This window comes from Haliotis rubra, unplaced genomic scaffold (assembly GCF_003918875.1).
Source record: "Haliotis rubra isolate DU_JTF1 unplaced genomic scaffold, ASM391887v1 Scf1159, whole genome shotgun sequence".
In the NCBI taxonomy this organism is placed as follows: Eukaryota; Metazoa; Mollusca; class Gastropoda; order Lepetellida; family Haliotidae; genus Haliotis; species Haliotis rubra.
This window is the reverse complement of record NW_025765069.1, coordinates 22,715-40,348: the sequence shown is the minus strand read 5'-3', so window position 1 is coordinate 40,348 and position 17,634 is coordinate 22,715. Positions and strand designations below refer to the sequence as shown.

At 38.3% G+C, this 17,634-nt stretch overlaps 1 protein-coding gene across 1 annotated transcript; it reads left to right on the top strand.

The window, feature by feature from the left end:
- Nucleotides 1-3,366: 3,366 nt before the first annotated feature.
- On the top strand, nucleotides 3,367-17,634 carry LOC124255864 (cytochrome P450 3A28-like). Its single transcript, XM_046689811.1, has 15 exons — nucleotides 3,367-3,708; nucleotides 6,935-7,019; nucleotides 9,582-9,634; nucleotides 9,914-10,010; nucleotides 10,564-10,677; nucleotides 11,153-11,241; nucleotides 12,075-12,226; nucleotides 12,548-12,684; nucleotides 12,914-13,010; nucleotides 13,737-13,894; nucleotides 14,278-14,366; nucleotides 14,891-15,028; nucleotides 15,524-15,674; nucleotides 16,142-16,284; nucleotides 16,351-17,634. Exons 1-14 carry the CDS (start codon nucleotides 3,635-3,637, stop codon nucleotides 16,220-16,222), a joined length of 1,515 nt encoding a protein of 504 aa, XP_046545767.1. The 5' UTR covers nucleotides 3,367-3,634; the 3' UTR covers nucleotides 16,223-16,284; nucleotides 16,351-17,634.

Here is a 17,634-nt window from a genome sequence, read left to right as displayed (position 1 = left end):
CGCAGGGCTCCTCCGTTAAAGAAATGAGAATGAGCCGTTCTCGGAAAATACCCAGTTCTAGGAATTCCACATGAGCTGTGAAGTCATCGATGACGTCACAGTTATGCAATGTCTAACGTAAACACAACAGCGGTAGCCATTTGCCATGGGACCGTCACTTTCAAAAGAATGGTCTTATGCTCACTCTTCACAGTTAAATCCCGGATCGCCTTAGTGATAGTCACGATCGTGACATCGGGGTTACGAAAGAGTGCAAACAATTCCCCAAAACAAATGGATCAAGAGTATGGTGGACAGGAAAAGCCCATTGAATGAAAACAACATGTGTGAGTACGTACCGTTACTGGGCATTGTGTTGCAAACTTTACAGCCACCTGAACCATTTAATAGGAGATACAATGAAATCACAACGTTGCTAAGATCATTAGGTGAATATATTGTGATATGTTACAATTATGATGTTACAGTTCATACCGTTTGTAAACAAACGATCAGGGACGCCCCTAATCCTGCATCTTTTGTCAAAGTGTTCTTGTTAGCGGGAAATAAACGTTTGAAAAAAAAATGCCAGTCTATCGTTGTTATTATTGTTGTTTCGCATTGAATGTACCCTCTCTTGAGAGAGATGGGTGGCCCTGAAAAGGACCGTTTTGTGGGTGTGTACCTCACTCACGGGGACCACAGCTGGGTCATACATTGACATGGGTGAATGCCAGCATCTGTTTCACTACACACTTGCATCCATGCGTCAACCGGTAAATATAGGTATCTTTGAGGCTGGTACCACAATAAACACACTTTGGGACACACATCATCGTCACCGCACGCACGCCATCGTCCACGCCACTCTCCCTCCCTCCCTCCTTCCCTCCCTCTCCTCTCCTCTCCTTCCCCTTCCTCTCGGTCCTGTCCCGTCCGCCGCCTCGTCCGTTCCGCCCTCTTGAAACGCGTCCGCCATCTTGGCCCGGAAGCGACGTCAACGTCATGCGCGCGCACCCACCGGAACCGGACGTGACGTCATCGCCATGCGCACCCACCGGAACCGGAACCCGGGTGATCTCCCTAATGGCGGCTCATCCGGTCATCGTGGGCGCCGCCATCCTGATCCCAAAATGGCGGCGCCCATGGGGACCGGATGTGCCGCCATCTTGAAAACCACTTTTCTAAAGGGTGACCTGTACACTACTTATATATATATATATATATATATATATATATATATATATATGTTATCATTTGTGATATGTTCAGGTTGTTTGTGATATATATATATATATGTTCAGGTTTTGTGATATGTTCAGGTTATTTGTGATATATTCAGGTTGTTTTGTGATATATTCAGGGTTATTTGTGATATGTCTCAGGTTATTTTGTGATATGTCTCAGATTTGCTTTGTGATATGTTCAGGTTATTTATGATATATTCAGGTTGTTTGTGATATATATATATATATATATATGTTCAGGTTTTTGTGATATATTCAGGTTGTTTTGTGATATATTCAGGTTGTTTTGTGATATATTCAGATTATTTGTGATATGTTCAGGTTATTTGTGATATGTTCAGGTTATTTGTGATATATTCAGGTTGTTTGTGATATGTTTCAGGTTATTTGTGATATGTTCAGGTTATTTGTGATATGTTCAGGTTATTTGTGATATATTCAGGTTGTTTGTGATATGTTCAGGTTATTTTGTGATATATTCAGGTTATTTGTGATATGTTCAGGTTATTTATGATATATATTCAGGTTGTTTGTGATATATTCAGGTTGTTTTGTGATATGTTCAGGTTATTTGTGATATATTCAGGTTGTTTGTGATATATTCAGGTTGTTTGTGATATGTTCAGGTTATTTGTGATATGTTCAGGTTATTTGTGATTATATATATTCAGGTTGTTTTGTGATATATTCAGGTTGTTTGCCATATATATTCAGGTTGTTTGTGATATATTCAGGTTATTTGTGATATATTCAGGTTATTTGTGATATATTCAGGTTATTTGTGATATATTCAGGTTATTTGTGATATGTTCAGGTTATTTGTGATATGTTCAGGTTATTTGTGATATGTTCAGGTTATTTGTGATATGTTCAGGTTATTTGTGATATGTTCAGGTTATTTGTGATATATTCAGGTTATTTGTGATATATTCAGGTTATTTATGATATATTCAGGTTGTTTGTGATATATATATATATATATATATATATGTTCAGGTTTTTTGTGATATATTCAGGTTGTTTGTGATATATTCAGGTTGTTTGTGATATATTCAGGTTATTTGTGATATGTTCAGGTTGTTTGTGATATGTTCAGGTTATTTGTGATATATTCAGGTTGTTTGTGATATGTTCAGGTTATTTGTGATATGTTCAGGTTATTTGTGATATGTTCAGGTTATTTGTGATATATTCAGGTTTTTTGTGATATGTTCAGGTTATTTGTGATATATTCAGGTTATTTGTGATATGTTCAGGTTATTTGTGATATATTCAGGTTGTTTGTGATATATTCAGGTTGTTTGTGATATGTTCAGGTTATTTGTGATATGTTCAGGTTGTTTGTGATATATTCAGGTTGTTTGTGATATGTTCAGGTTATTTTGTGATATGTTCAGGTTATTTGTGATATATTCAGGTTATTTGTGATATATTCAGGTTATTTGTGATATATTCAGGTTGTTTGTGATATATTCAGGTTATTTGTGATATGTTCAGGTTGTTTGTGATATGTTCAGGTTATTTGTAATACATTCAGGTTGTTTGTGATTTATATATATATATATATAGGTTGTTTGTGATATATTCAGGTTGTTTGTGATATATTCAAGTTGTTTGCAATGTATTCAAGTTGTTTGCAATGTATTCAGGGTATTTGTAAATAAATATATTCAGAATACGACGTTTTAATGCAGAGTGTTTCTAACAAGCAGCATTGAAAATATACCATTTTGCGTTGAAGATTATCTACCGACCAACAATGCTCCATACACTCAACGGAGTAGGAGAATCGGAGGTGTGAGAATTGTTGTCAGAGAATGTACTGAAAAATGACAACACCAATTTGTGAAAATGAACACGGTGGTTCAGCGACGATCTTTAACCACCCGTAACACATCACAACAACACATGCAATTTCAAAAGATAAATATAACCTGCAATGTCATTTCACAAACAAGGACATGTTTATCAACGAGAAAGATGCTGACATATAAGCACTGTATGCACTGATAAACCTACATTTACCAGTGTTGCAAAGAGATCCTCACAATGCATGATCACGAAGAAACCTAAAACATCCTCTGAAAGTAAGCACGCGTCTGTTGCAACTGGGATACGACCAGAACTGGGATAACTGCCGCAGAGAATTATACGTGTTCTTTTCAACTATGTATTTAATCGACAAACAATGTTTACCCCAGTTCTGGTCGTATCCCAGTTCTGGTCGCTACACGCGTCTATTTTGTATCCAGAGTTAGCAAATACAACTGTGAGTAAAGGTCACCCACGTTTACATTCAGCACTGTAAAACTGACACGACCCCATTTCGGAACAAGTAGGAAACGTGATATATTGTTTGCTTGTTCTGTGTTATTAGAGCATTTCGCCTTTCCAGTCGTCATATCGACATGGAGATCTTGGGGCTTGTGGACGTGCCGCTGTATCTCCTACTGTGCTTGGCGGCCACAGTGCTGATCTACATGTGAGTAGGCAACTATATGTGCGTAGAAAACGGTCGGCATTACGGCACTGACCCAGAGCGATTAATGTTTCAAGCTAACAATCTAATTACGAATCCCAGCTGCAAGCTTGTGAGTAACTGCTCGTTCGACCGTGACGGACACGAGGACTGGGCTACTATCGACCTTGGCAGAATTTTCAACCTAAACAGTGGGACATTAGGAAGGGTGGATGGCCCTCTGACGCCGTTATTTGTAACTATCCCCTGCAGTTCTTGTCTTATTGTAGTATCCCAGCAGTGTAGGCTTTTACGGATTTTCTAATGCGTAGATGGTATGATGACTGATCCAATTTGATTTATTTAAATCCGTAAACTAAACAACCCCACTTTGCCATTGCTGGAAAATTCTGAAAATTTACTTAGGTAAATAGGCAAGGACCGTTTTTATCTTTAGTACACAGCAAATGCTGATATGTATTTCTTATGCAATAATGAAGTTCCGTTCGTATCCTCAAAACAGTGTCTACCCGGTTATCTTCCAAAACTTAGACACTAATGAAGGGGATTAATTAAGACAACACCCATGGCTGAAATGGAACAGTCTTAATTAGTGTTCCCTGCTGAGTAGACCTAGCCAGTATTCAGATCTGAAGTAAATTATATGAACTGTACAAACGGGATTAAGTTTAAAGATGCATGCTATGTTTTAATTTCAATATCTTCTCACGAGATGAAAGGGGTCAATTGTTCTGATACCTTAAGTGGAGTACCTCTGAATGCAGGAATGCAGTTAGACATTTGCTTCATCTTGGTTAGGGAATTTATTTATCAGATAAATGCTGTGCTTAATGTGCCATGGATGTCATTAAGCATTACATGTTATGTGCAAATTATATGTTATGTTATGTACAAATATTATATTTTAGGGAAATGTTGTGGAAATGCAGTGGACATGATCAACATAGTACCATATTAAATATTTACTATTTAATTTTTATCTCCGTTGAACTTGTAATAAATATGCTGAATGAACATAACGTCTTTGATTCTACTGGACAGATCCATTATAAGAAATTGGTATCAGCTTGAGGATTAGTTGTGCACTGAACCAGAAATGTTGTTGTTTTAAGCTGTCTAAGATATTGCGGTCTAAGTTTTGGGAGGTTACCGTCAAAGTGTTTTTAGGCCATTAACATTGCATGCAATGCAGCAATTACTACTCCCTTGTTGTAACCCGTGTTTGGTGGTATAAACCTACGGGGTCTCCTCATAGTGCAGGCACCTTTTATTCATAATTGAAGCAATCAGGCATGTCAAATAACAAAACAAAGGGATTTCTGGGGACCGTATCAGTATAAACCTGTGACACAAAGTGTGACATCTCCAATGTACACTGGTGTTGCGTCCAATACGTATTCTCATTTATGAGGGAGTGAGTGAGTTGGGTTTTACGCCGCTTTTAGCAATATTCCAGCAATATCACGGCGGGGGACACCGGAAATGGGCTTCACACCTTGTGGGAAATCGAACCTGGATCTTCGGCATGACGAGCGAACGCTTTAACCACTAGGCTACCCCATCGCCCCCTCTGAACTTATAATCTTGATAGACAAGATTACGACCACCTTGCGTATTAGGAATGAACGCTGGAACTCATGTTCCTGAGTAATATATAGCTGTTAACAACATGAGTTTTATTCAGTGACATTAATTGAACATGGATAATTGGTGAGTTGATATCAGTCTGACAATCTGTCAGTTTTGAATGTCTCCTATGCCATGAGTTTAGTTCATGAGACGATCCCTTTCCTTATAACAACATCATTAATCCTAATCCTGTACAGTCTGCCTGCACAGTGAGGATAAACCAAACCTACACCTGTTTATTTGTCATTCTTTTGATGGTCAGTTAATGAAGTTATAACAGGTATAATTAGTGTCTGAGTGAGTTTAGTTTTACGCCGCCCTCAGCAATAGTCCAGCTATATGGCGGCGGTCTGTACATAATCGGATCTGGACCAGACAATCCAGGGATCAACAGAATGAGCATCGATCTACGCAACTGGGATACGATGACATGTGTCAACCCAGTCAGCGAGCCTGACCACCCGATCCCGTAAGTCGCCTCTTAAGACAAGCATGGGTTACTGAAGATCAATTATAATCCGGATCTTCACGGGTGGTATTATTGTATAACAGAATATATTTAGCTAGAATTTCGTACCATAAAACTTAATGTCAAAACCATACTATATTTAAAATGTGACAAAAAGCTCTAGGCGGCTGTATGATAAAAGGCATGACTTCAACTATCCTTTCATGTCGAGCAATATTACAACAGCTCCAGACCGCCTCCATGGTGTAGTGGTTAGAGCGTCCGCCCGGAGAGCGGAAGGTCGCGGGTTCGATCCCCGACCACGTCATACCAAAAGACGTTAAAATATGATTCATGGTGGTCCCTGTCTGGCGCTCGGCATTAATGGGTACATCAAGGACTGGTCAGCACGGAGTCAGTATAATGTGTCTGAGTGGGGTATTCATGCTTCACTGCGGCATGGTATCTCAGTGGGCTAGCACTATAAAACCAGCTTCAGTCTGGGCTAGTACAAGCAGCCGCAAATACATATACACACCCATGCACGTCGTCATATGAGCGAAATATTCTCAAGCACGACGTTAAACCCAATTTCACCTCACCTCACCTCACAACAGCTCCAGCCTTTGGTGTTTACATTTCACAACTTTTGAGGTTCAATCGGACATGCTTTTTCTACCAAGATTTCAAACAGCGCTAAGATTTCAGAAGTTGTTCGATAAAGCTTACAACATTAAAGGGATCAGTATAAGTTTATGGTAGACCTGTGGAGGGCATTTGAAAATTTGGATGCAGCAGTAACAAAAATGATGTCGGATGCAATTCCCTATTTTGACTCGTACCATACGTTCCGATTTTTGTCAGGTGACTAACCGTTACATATGTTTTGGACCGGTGCCACTGATAGAGCAGGGTAAACTAACCTTTTCCTGAACACCAGGTATCCTCAGTGTTCATAAACACATGCTCTGTCATCGTACTTCATGCTGTCAATCGCTGGACTGTCTGGTCCAGACTCAATTTGTTTACAGCCAACGTCGTACAGCTGTAACACTACTGAATGTAGCGTCAAACAAACACAGTCTCAGTATTTTTGTCGTCGGAATTGTGCAGTCAGCCCTGGTTTGAGAAATGTCTATTGGATATTTACAGATATGGAACATGGAACTACAATTACTTCAAGAAACAAGGCATCCCGGGGCCAGCACCAACGTGTTGTATTGGAAACACTGGTCCGGTAGGTTTAATAAAACTGTCTTGTCCCTTTCTCCTTGTGTCGAGCCCTTGGTGTCATTATCCGCAATTTAATCAGCGTACAATAAAGCATGAGTTTTTTGCACATATATGTCTTTGTGAAAAGTTGTTTAATCATGTTTAAAACAAAGTTTTCGAAAATGTTTCAAGGGGACATTGGGAGGATATTTTCACATTCCTTCACTGTCTTGACATTGAAATACTTATCCTTTGTGATGGAATAATCTATACAGTCAAGCAGGACATGCTTGACAGTGATTCTCTCATCATAAGGGATACAAAACGGAGTATTCTCGCCTTTTAACAGGTTTTCATGAGTATATCTTGTATGGCCAAAAATTGTATGACCTCTTCAAATCTGGACTGACAACCCAAGTAGGTGTAACCAATATAGGGTTTTATAGCATGTAATTTATTGATATCTACTTGGGTGTCCCGCTTCTTCTGCATGAGATGACGGATGTACGATATAATGGCAGCTTTGTACTCGAAGTATGGGATGAGAAGTGGTGTCACAGATTCGTTGAGTGCTGCCTTAGCAGCAAAATCGGCCATTGTGTTACCAGAGATTCCAACATGGCTGGGTAACCAACAGAAGACGATGTCGCATTGGCCAGTAGCAAGTTCATTATATAATTGAATTATATCAATTAAAAGTGGATGTTTGCAAGAGAGATTTTTTATAGCCTAAAACACGAAAGAGAGTCTGAAAAATATATATTGTTTATATTTAGGACGTCTTTAAATATATTTAAGAGCCGTTAATATTGCATTTGCTTCTGCTGTGAAAATAGAACTATCGCCTTGTAATCTTCCTCCATGACGTCAAATTGCAATGACTTCGGCGTAAACACCACTCCAAATGAGCTCTCTTGTGAATATTGGTCAAGGCTGGACGCTTGATCACCCTTCTTGCCCTCATGCCATGTGTCTTTATGCGGTTTCTTACAGTCCTATTGCACAGACGTCTGCTTGGGAGCCATAGGTGCTTCAGGACGCCACTTGTAGTGAAAGGCTGTCGTCTCACAAGGCTTGCTGAATCCCGATCCTTAACTTGAGACGTCTTTCGGGGTTGACCAGGCCTTGGTCAGTCTTTACCCTTGTTGGTTTGACGGTGTTCTTGAACAAGTCGACTTATGACGGTGTTGTGAATGTCAAGCTGTCGCCCAATAACCCTGCATGACATCCCGGTGTCGTGCATTCCAATAATTTGCCATCTTCTTGTTTCTGGTAGTCTCCTTCGTGCCATTGTAACAGATTCTGGTAAAATCATTAAAAAGTTTTGGCAATTTATGCAGTTAGCCGCATTGAGTTAATAGTGCTTGATGAGACCATCGTGGGTAGTGTGCTTCAACTGCATATTAAGATGTGTTTTGACGATTGACTTAGCAAAAAATGTTGAAAGGTCATCGTTACAATTCAAGATTTATCATTAAGTAAGTCAGTAACTTAAAATATGTTAGGGGGTGCTTAATTAAGTTCCATGTGTATATTAGCTTAATCTTATTCTAAAAAGGTGATGGCAGGTTACACACATAAAATATATCAAGGCAATTTATTCCACTACGTAGACGTGACTTGTCTTTTTGAACAGTATATCAGACTGGGGTCTTGAAGTAACTACTGAAATAACTATCTCATGTATCTATTTCCCTAAAATCTGAATCCTAATGCATCACTTGTTGTGTATTTATAATTGATAATGAAAATTCTGTATATCTTCCTCACTAGTATATCCGTCTAGCATCAGGATAAGGTGCCGTTTCCGAGTTTCAGGCAACGCAACGAAAAGCGACGAATGTTGCCAGTACCATCCTGATGCAATACAATGAGTTCAGCAGCCTGAAGTCTGATACGACTGGTGTTTAACAACGGAAATTGTTCCATTACGAAACATTATTCTTTCCCTATTTTGACTTCTTTCCGCATTTCCTGAGGTCAAGATTTGGTGTTTTTTTTAATATTCTTTTCTTATGTATACTTCTTTCCGCATTTCCTGAGGTCAAGATTTGGTTTTCTTTTTTATATTCTTTTCTTATGTTTGTGACAGTGACAAATGTTGTCCCGGAAACCTTTCCTCAAATATCATCCTCAGCTGTTATATTGTGTCTCATAAACCTTCTGATGACATAGCAGGAATAGTAAAATGGGTGAATTCAAGAAAATGTCTCTTTTGTTTCAAATTCGGTATCTGGTAAAACGATTCGTACATAGTGAGGTCCAATTTGGTATCATTTTTTAGTTTGCATCATACGTTTATATTCTTTTAACAAGAATCTCTCCTTTTAATCTTTTTTCAAATTTCACTTTTGGTTTCAAATTTAACATTCGGTAAACTTCGAAGTAGGTCTTGATATTTTCAGGATACAACCCTATCTTAAGCCATTTTAGCTTGCAGCATGCATTTATATTCCTTTGACAATATTCTCTCCTGGTACACTTGTTGTGGCAGATGAGGAAAGTGGAGAATATTTGAACATAACATAAACATAATAATGTCAAGTTGAAGTATAACAGCAAATTTTATTCACTTCATTTTATACAGAATTTCGGACATGATCTGTACGCCTGGAGTAAGCGATATGGAGGTGTTTTTGGGTATGTATGCATGTATGTATATGTACATGAGTATACTTATATCATGCAAAGTTCATATTGTCGTCAGGCATAGAGCAGATTATAGGAAGTCAATGAGAAAACAGCTGATAGGTTAACAACACGTGCACGTTACCGATAAGAGGGGAACTTCAAACAACATATGGCTAAATAATTTTTATTGGCATTCAAAAATATATTTTTGTATCAGATTGTATATGTTTCCTTGAGCTCAGGTTTAGGAGATATGAAGTGTACATCTATGACGTTTCTGTTGTGCAGAATCTTCCTGGGAAGGACTCCCACCTATATTATTGCTGATCTGGAAATTCTGAAAGAGGTTATGGTCAAGAGTTTTGACAATTTCAGAAACCGGATGGTAAGCAATGCCGTGTAAGGCCCCTGAAAGCAATAATGTCGGCTTTGTGATAATGTCATCCTTCTAAACTAAACACTTAACACATCAGCACATACTAGCTACTGCTGTTAATCAAAGGAAAAGATGTCACGTGGTGGGTGATTATCATAACAACTACTATTGAACCCTGTACATGATTTGGGCGTGAAGAGTGAGTGAGTGAGTGAGTTAATATTTAACGTCACATCGGCAATATCTCAGCCATATCGTGACGAAAACAGTTTATACAGTAAAAAGTGAAAACATTTTGAAGATTAAAACCTGTCGACGATTGACAGTAAAAATACTAGACAATCACAGATATAATATAAAACTAGCGGGCAAAGCTAAAACATTCCAATTAAAGAAGACAATACAATATAAAACACGGGCTATAGATCGCCAACAACTGAAGGTAGATAACCTTAATAGGAACCATGGGGACTTATGGGCGTGAAGATATTGTAACAAGTGTAACCATTCAAATGAAATGGAACATTATTTTCTTAACAGTTTTCCTTTCTTCTGTTTTCAGATATTTTCATCACCCTACCCCTTAAATTTAGCTGTGAGTTTCTTGGAAGATGCTGCGTGGAAGAGAGTGAGAAATACCATCACCCCTTCCTTCACTGGTGTCAAACTGAAGCGGGTAAGTGACTCTTGTCGTCTATATGTTCCGTGAATGAATACACTTTGAGCAGAATCAGTATAAGTTTGAACCTGACTTGCTTTTTCATACTTTGATATTGTTGAAATGACACCCGAACTAAAAGTATAGGCACACCGCATGCTATGAAATCTGTGTCAATCATGAACCTAAGAAGTGACATGCCCAGGTGACAAATGGTTTAACGTCGATTTAACGATGATTAATTTATGTAGTCTCTGTGTGTGACTTCTTGTACAGATGCCGACGTAGGTTGCTCTATTGAAGCTAGACCACTGAGATGCTATACCACAGTTACACAAGGGTAATCACCTGAGGCATATTACTTACTTCGAGCTGGCCAGTACTTGTTACCCTACAGATGTGCTGTCCACTTAACCAAGGCTTTGGTTTGTGATACAGTGTCACAATCTGCTATATGTATTGTTGTAATTAGTTTGTTTTTGCTTTTGTATAGATGTGTGGAGCCATCAACGATTGTGCAAGGACACTTACAAAAAACTTCTCCAACAATATGGAGAAAAACGCTGGGGTCAATATAAAACAGTGAGTGTATTGTTCGCAGTATGGAGGTATTTATTGTTTCGTTACATTTTGATGTAGATAGGTATATCACACAATTGCAAAGATTATTCCTTGTGTGACCAAAAAGAGTGTCCACCGCCATATTTTCAGTGTGTTAGTAAATAGTTCAATTGGACAGTATGAAACCAAAGTTAAATACCAGAGTTAAAGCCCGGAAAAACTGGTAACATGCAGTGTTCTAGATCTCTGCCATACTTTCAGTGTGTTAGTAACTATTTCAATTGTTGAATCCCTAAATGGATCAGGATCGTATATGAAAGTGGGAAAATACATTGGACCGTGCATGCAACAGTGCTTCCGTGGTGAATCTTTGCTCATACTATTGACAAACAGTGATTAACATCCCGTTGTAGTTGAGCACCTCATGCTGAAATAGTTCATGTGAAAGATAGTGATCTGTATAAAACCGAATCTAAACTAGACACACCACCGATTGATATTTTGAGTTATGATCCACATCGTCATGGACGTTGTTACGAACGTAATCTAACTCGTCGACGTGACGACATTCATCCGCCAAATTCTGTTATTGAGATGAGTTACAATATTTAGTACAAAGAGTTACGTAAATATAATCCCATCCCTATCATCACAAACTAATGATCATAATGTGACGTATCTGTTTGTTGTTTGACGGCGCTCTGTAAATAATCGACTCTGAACTAGACAATTCAGTGATTGACAGATCAGAATTTGAAATGACTTTTGAATGATACATCTGATTAGAGAAAACACTAGCTTACTTTTAAATCTGCAGTATTGTGGTAATCAATGTCCGAAATGTTTTCTTTTAGATACTTTGGAGCTTTCTCTATGGATGCCATTTGCCAAACTGCCTTTGGGATAAAGATTGATTCGCAAACAGATTTCAACCACCCGTTTGTCGTTCATGCTAAGACGTTATTACGACCATCAAAACTTGCATTGGCATGCTTAGCATTGTCAGGTAAGAGACTACGAAACTGACTCAATAATGCCGGTTAAAGTAAATCCCTTCATGCTGTAAAACAAGTAACAGTAGTTGCGTGTATCGGTTTTGTTGAGTGACTCATTCAGTGAGTATTGTTTTTTTGGCTTTCTTCGTTTGTCGCTTTTCGCAATATTTCAGCAATATCACGGTGGGAACTGGGCTTCAAATATTGTACATACGTCGAGAATCGAAACAGGGCATGACGTCGACATGACGTGCGAATGCTTTATCCAGTGGGCCATCCCAGTGCCCGCATTGTTATTTAAAGGTTGAAATCGATTCTATTTCTGTTTGAAGATGCTATCCCAGCACTTGAACCAGTCTTCAATAAGCTCAGCCTTGGAATCTTTCCACGAAAACCCGTTGCCTTCTTTGAGACGATCACGGGTGAAATGATGAAACAGCGTCGAAATGATAAAACACACCACCAAGAGGTTTGATTAAATCTGATTGCTTTTATCAGAGAGAGATACGCACATGAACATGCAAGTGAATGTGTATAAGAGCGATGCATCTACGTGTTATTAGGAGATGTATCATTGCCTGTAAGGGGAACATGTCAGTTACCTCACCTGTCATCTAACCATGCATTATGTGATATTGTATATTTTATGTTTCGTGCGACGGCAGTAACGAAAATTATGTTCTCGAAATTTATGAAAGGGAACAGACTTCCTGCAAATGATGATGGATGCTTCGATAGAAGAAGGAAAAGACGACAAAAGCGCTGATGGTCAAACGGTCAAACATTCAATCAGGCGTAAGTTGGCACTTTAGGGAAAGGACAGACACCTCTGTAGGGAAATGATGGCTTTCTGACTGTTTTTGCGTTTCACCCATACATTCAATTACTTTTTTCCCCTTAGTCAGATGTATTTATTGTACGTAACGTCATCAAACGTCATCGAGGAAGTTATTTATTTGTTCTCAATATGTTTTACTGCTGTTACAAAGTATTCATTATTTTGCAAGCAAACAAAATGGAACCAGTAAACAATGTATATACTCAACAGAGCTCTTGGTTGGGAGCATTTTGTTCCAATGGATGATTGAGATGAGGCTGATTGTCGGATCGTTCTGAAAAGCATTGGGACCATTTTATGGATGCAAGATATCGTCTTCCATTGATTCATCTACATGGTCATGGACATTTTAACATGGCAACGCTACGTCTTACACTGCAGTTCTGACGTCATGGGACGTCATATATTAGTTTATTTACACATATATAATAATGCATTATTTCATTATAACTATGCTTACATTCACTGTTCATCGCCCTTTGTTGTCACCTGGATGGCAACAGTATTACACACATTTATTTTCGAAATAATCTACCACTGATTTGGGTGTTAAATGTGTCAGGTGGCAAGGTTTTAATCTAGCTGAGTATATGTATAAGTTTATAGTGATATATGTCTAGAATGACATATCCAAGATAATTATACAAATTTTAAGTACGAATAACAAAAGTTTCAACTTACAGATCTATCTACGGACGAAATAGTTGCTCAGTGCATAGTGTTTTTTATCGCTGGGTACGAAACTACCGCGTCCACCCTTACCTTCATATCTTACAACCTGGCCATGAACCCGGATGTACAGGAGAAGGCTTACAATGAAGTCAAAGAAATGTTGGGAAATGTCAGTATCATAAAGTACAAGTTGCCTTTGAGTTAAAGGTGGACAGTCATTTTCTATCTGTTGTTTTCAGTCTTGTTTATGATATTCGTTGTCTTTGATATTGATAAACTGTTTCATTTTCTAATAATTTCAAATGAAGAATCATGTAGTTAGTACAGCTATTAATGTTTTATTGTGCTAATAAATATAGCATCTGATATGCATTCCCCCATAGCAATGTGACCCATCAATCTTTCAGAAATGATTTGTTTGGTATTATTCTCCATCTCTGTAAGGTCCCCTTCTCAAACTCTGTAACATCCCCTGCCTTCCCTCTAACTCTAACGTTATAATCACTCTTTCAAATACTGGGATATTGACAGTCTGTGTTTGTCTGCCGCCAGGAGGAACCAAACTATGACAACATTGGGAAACTGAAGTATCTGGACAACGTGATCACAGAGACGCTCAGGCTCTACCCGCCGGCTTATGTGTAAGTGAAAAACCATCCAGGTTAGAATGGTTCCCAGCAACCTATACAGGTGGAAGGAGATGACCATGTAGATTGTTTGGTCAGGCTTGGGGACATTGTTGATTGTGTGTCGTTGTAACACGACTGATCAGATCTTTGATCACAATACTGTACATGTCCTTGTCAGTCCTGGATCGATTGTTACAGCTCGCAGTCATATATAGCTGGAAGATTGCTCAGTGAGGCGTTCCACAAGAAACAAACTTTATTATACCCCCTACTATCAGAATTTACATACATTTAACTCACCGGCTTCGTAAACAAAGCAGTGTTTGTTCTATGTATCTTTCCACCATATTATAACCGAATACTAAACTCAGTTCAATAATCATGGTAATTACCGAATGTCTGATAATGCTCCCAAAATATATTTGCTTGGAAGCTGGTAAGTTTTAACATGTTAAGCTTCATTGCAGAACAACTAAATCACATTTAATACATCATGCCTTTCCCCAAGCTTATCCAAACGTATTGTTTCTTTTTAGAATTGACCGAACTGTTTCTGAGACCACTCAAATCAAGGGCCTAACTTTCTCTAAGGGTCAAAATGTCTTCATTCCTGTGATGGCTATACACAGAAATCCTGAGCTCTACGATGATCCTGAATCCTTCAAGCCAGAAAGGTACGAGGCCGACATAGTGATATTCTAGCTTGTGACTTTAAAACATGAAAAACAATCAATTCCCGAAAATATTTGTAACAAACTGAGCCATAGAATATCAGATGGTATTATACAAAACAAATATAACTGAGCCCCCTTCATTGATGTCTATAAAGAACCATATAGCCGTACTCGGCTATACACGGGATTAACAGGAAGTAAATGAGGACACATCTAAAACCTACACCACTTTTAACTTTCCTCCAAAGATGTAGTTTATACTCTCTGCTGTTTACAGCGGCGTTATACACCAGTGAAGAGTAACACATATGTCCGGACTCATTCATGATTACTTTCAAACCGTATCGTCTAAACAAACCATCTTACATTTTTCGGTACAATAAGTTTTGACTATTTGTTAAATGTATCACAGTAGCGGACATATGTTCTAAGCGTTGCCTTGAACAGATAGACTGAAATATTATAATTAAGTAATTGCAAGAAACTGTACTTCAGGTTTGAAGATCAAGACAAAACTATTGCCTTCCAAGCTTTCGGATTTGGCCCCAGGGCCTGCATTGGGATGCGACTGGCTCTTGTTGAAGTTAAAGTAGCCTTGGTCAATGTTCTGAGGGCCGTGAAGTTTGATCGAATGCCCGACACACCGGTAAGATTCTTTCATTATATAATTTTACAACCATGCATTTTATTATCTTCTTCTCGCAACAAAAATGTCTTATGTAGTTATCTTAGCAAACTTAAATGCAAACATACGACATCTCGTCAGCGTAGATCACATTGGCTAGATCACCCTACAGATTACGTACTTGAAAGCATGCAATTCCGTATTGGTATCGCCAGCCATCTTTAGAATATATTGTGTTAAGTGAATAATTAGAAAGGCCCCCAAACTAACCAGTACTAACTGAGTCCTCTAAGACATTTAATTCCCAGCTTTTAAAAGAATTGCATTTTGTTGGAATATAGACAGTATATTTCTGCAGGAAATTCACAAAACGCCTTTGCAGTGCAATAAGGTTAGTTTGTTTCAGAAGGCTGCTGATTGATCATTGCGTTCTGATTCCACGTCCTCGCATCCATGTTACAACTATATATATTTTTTTTTCTTCACAGGAAGTATTGACGTTTGCTCAGAATCCAACCATTCTTGAAACAGACAAGGACATCATACTGAAAGTGTCTCCAAGATGTTGAAAACGGCGACAATGCAACATTAGTTCAAAGAATGTATCTGTATCTCCAAATTGTGTACAAACCAATGGTTATATATATATGTTTTACCACTTTAAATCAGTGGGCATCGAAAACTGATTGTCTTCCACCTTGACTTCTTATAAGTTTGTATCAAACGAGAAGCATTTCACTTCCATGATGAATTTTCAGCATGAAAGTGTTTTCCGGGAGAATGAAACACTTGAAATATGTCCATGCTAAAATTGTAATTGTGGCACATCTGCATTGCCTTTAAATCTTGTTTTCTTCACAGTTATCCGATGTGCTATTAGACACCCTGCCTGTGAGACACTCACTCCGTAAAGTGAGTGGCATTGGTACAACCCGGCTCTGTATTCAAATTTTAACGCAACTCTTTTCGCAAGTTATGATGAAGGTCTTAGATGTTTATTACCTTGGTAAAACAAGACCAGGTATAACATTTACAAAATGAGAAACATATCCAGAGACAATCTTGTATTAGGACCCTCAACTACAATTGTATTTGGCGTGAATTTGGGGCGCAGTTTGTACAATATTGACTCGGGTCTCATGCCCCCGATATCAGTTTTCAGTCTTGTTTATGATATTCGTTTTCTTTGTCCGTAAGTTATTGAAAGGCTGTTTCATTTACTAACATTATCAAATAATGAGTCATGTAATAATTACAGCTAGTTATGTTTTATTGTGCTTCTAAAATATAGCATCTTATATGCATTATCCCATAGCAATGTGACACATCAGTGGTTCAGAAATGACTTGTGTCTTATTATTCTCAAACACTCTACCTGCTGGGCTATGTGTAAGTGACACACGTTTTACAATAGGAAAATAAAGGCAAAATAATGTAATCTAGAATTGTTGATAGAATAAGGCTACAAATGTTGGACAAGTTACAAGGTGGGATTCCAGGTTAGAATGGTTCCCAGCAACCTATACAGGTGGTAGGAGATGACCATGTACACCGTTTGGTCAGGCTTGGGGACATTGTTGATTGTGTGTCGTTGTACCACGCCATAGCAGATCTTTGATCACAATACCGGACATGTCCTGGATCGATTATTACAGCTTGCAGTCATATATAGCTGGGATACTGCTCACTTAGGCGCTCCACAAGAAACAAACATTATTATATCACCCTGCTATCAGAATTTACATACACTTAACAAAGCAGTGTAAACAAAGCAGTGGTAATTCTTTTATAACTGAATACTAAACCCAGCTCAGGCATTCATTGACATAACAAGAATAGAGGCTACCAACTGTAATGAACAGTAAGATCTTGAAAATTACAGAGTGTCGGATAATGCTCCCAGAATATATTTGCTTGGAACCTGCTAAAGTTTAACCTGTAAAGATTCAATGCAGAACAAATAAATCACATTTGAAAATAT

What these genes read in the sequence shown, in the direction of transcription:
- LOC124255864 (XM_046689811.1), top strand. Translation starts at nt 3,635, where the DNA reads ATGGAGATCTTGGGGCTTGTGGACGTGCCGCTGTATCTCCTACTGTGC. An exon ending in GCCACAGTGCTGATCTACAT is followed by an intron (nt 3,709 to 6,934) that starts GTGAGTAGGCAA and finishes GGATATTTACAG; the next exon opens with ATATGGAACATGGAACTACA. An exon ending in ATAAAACACACCACCAAGAG is followed by an intron (nt 12,685 to 12,913) that starts GTTTGATTAAAT and finishes AATTTATGAAAG; the next exon opens with GGAACAGACTTCCTGCAAAT.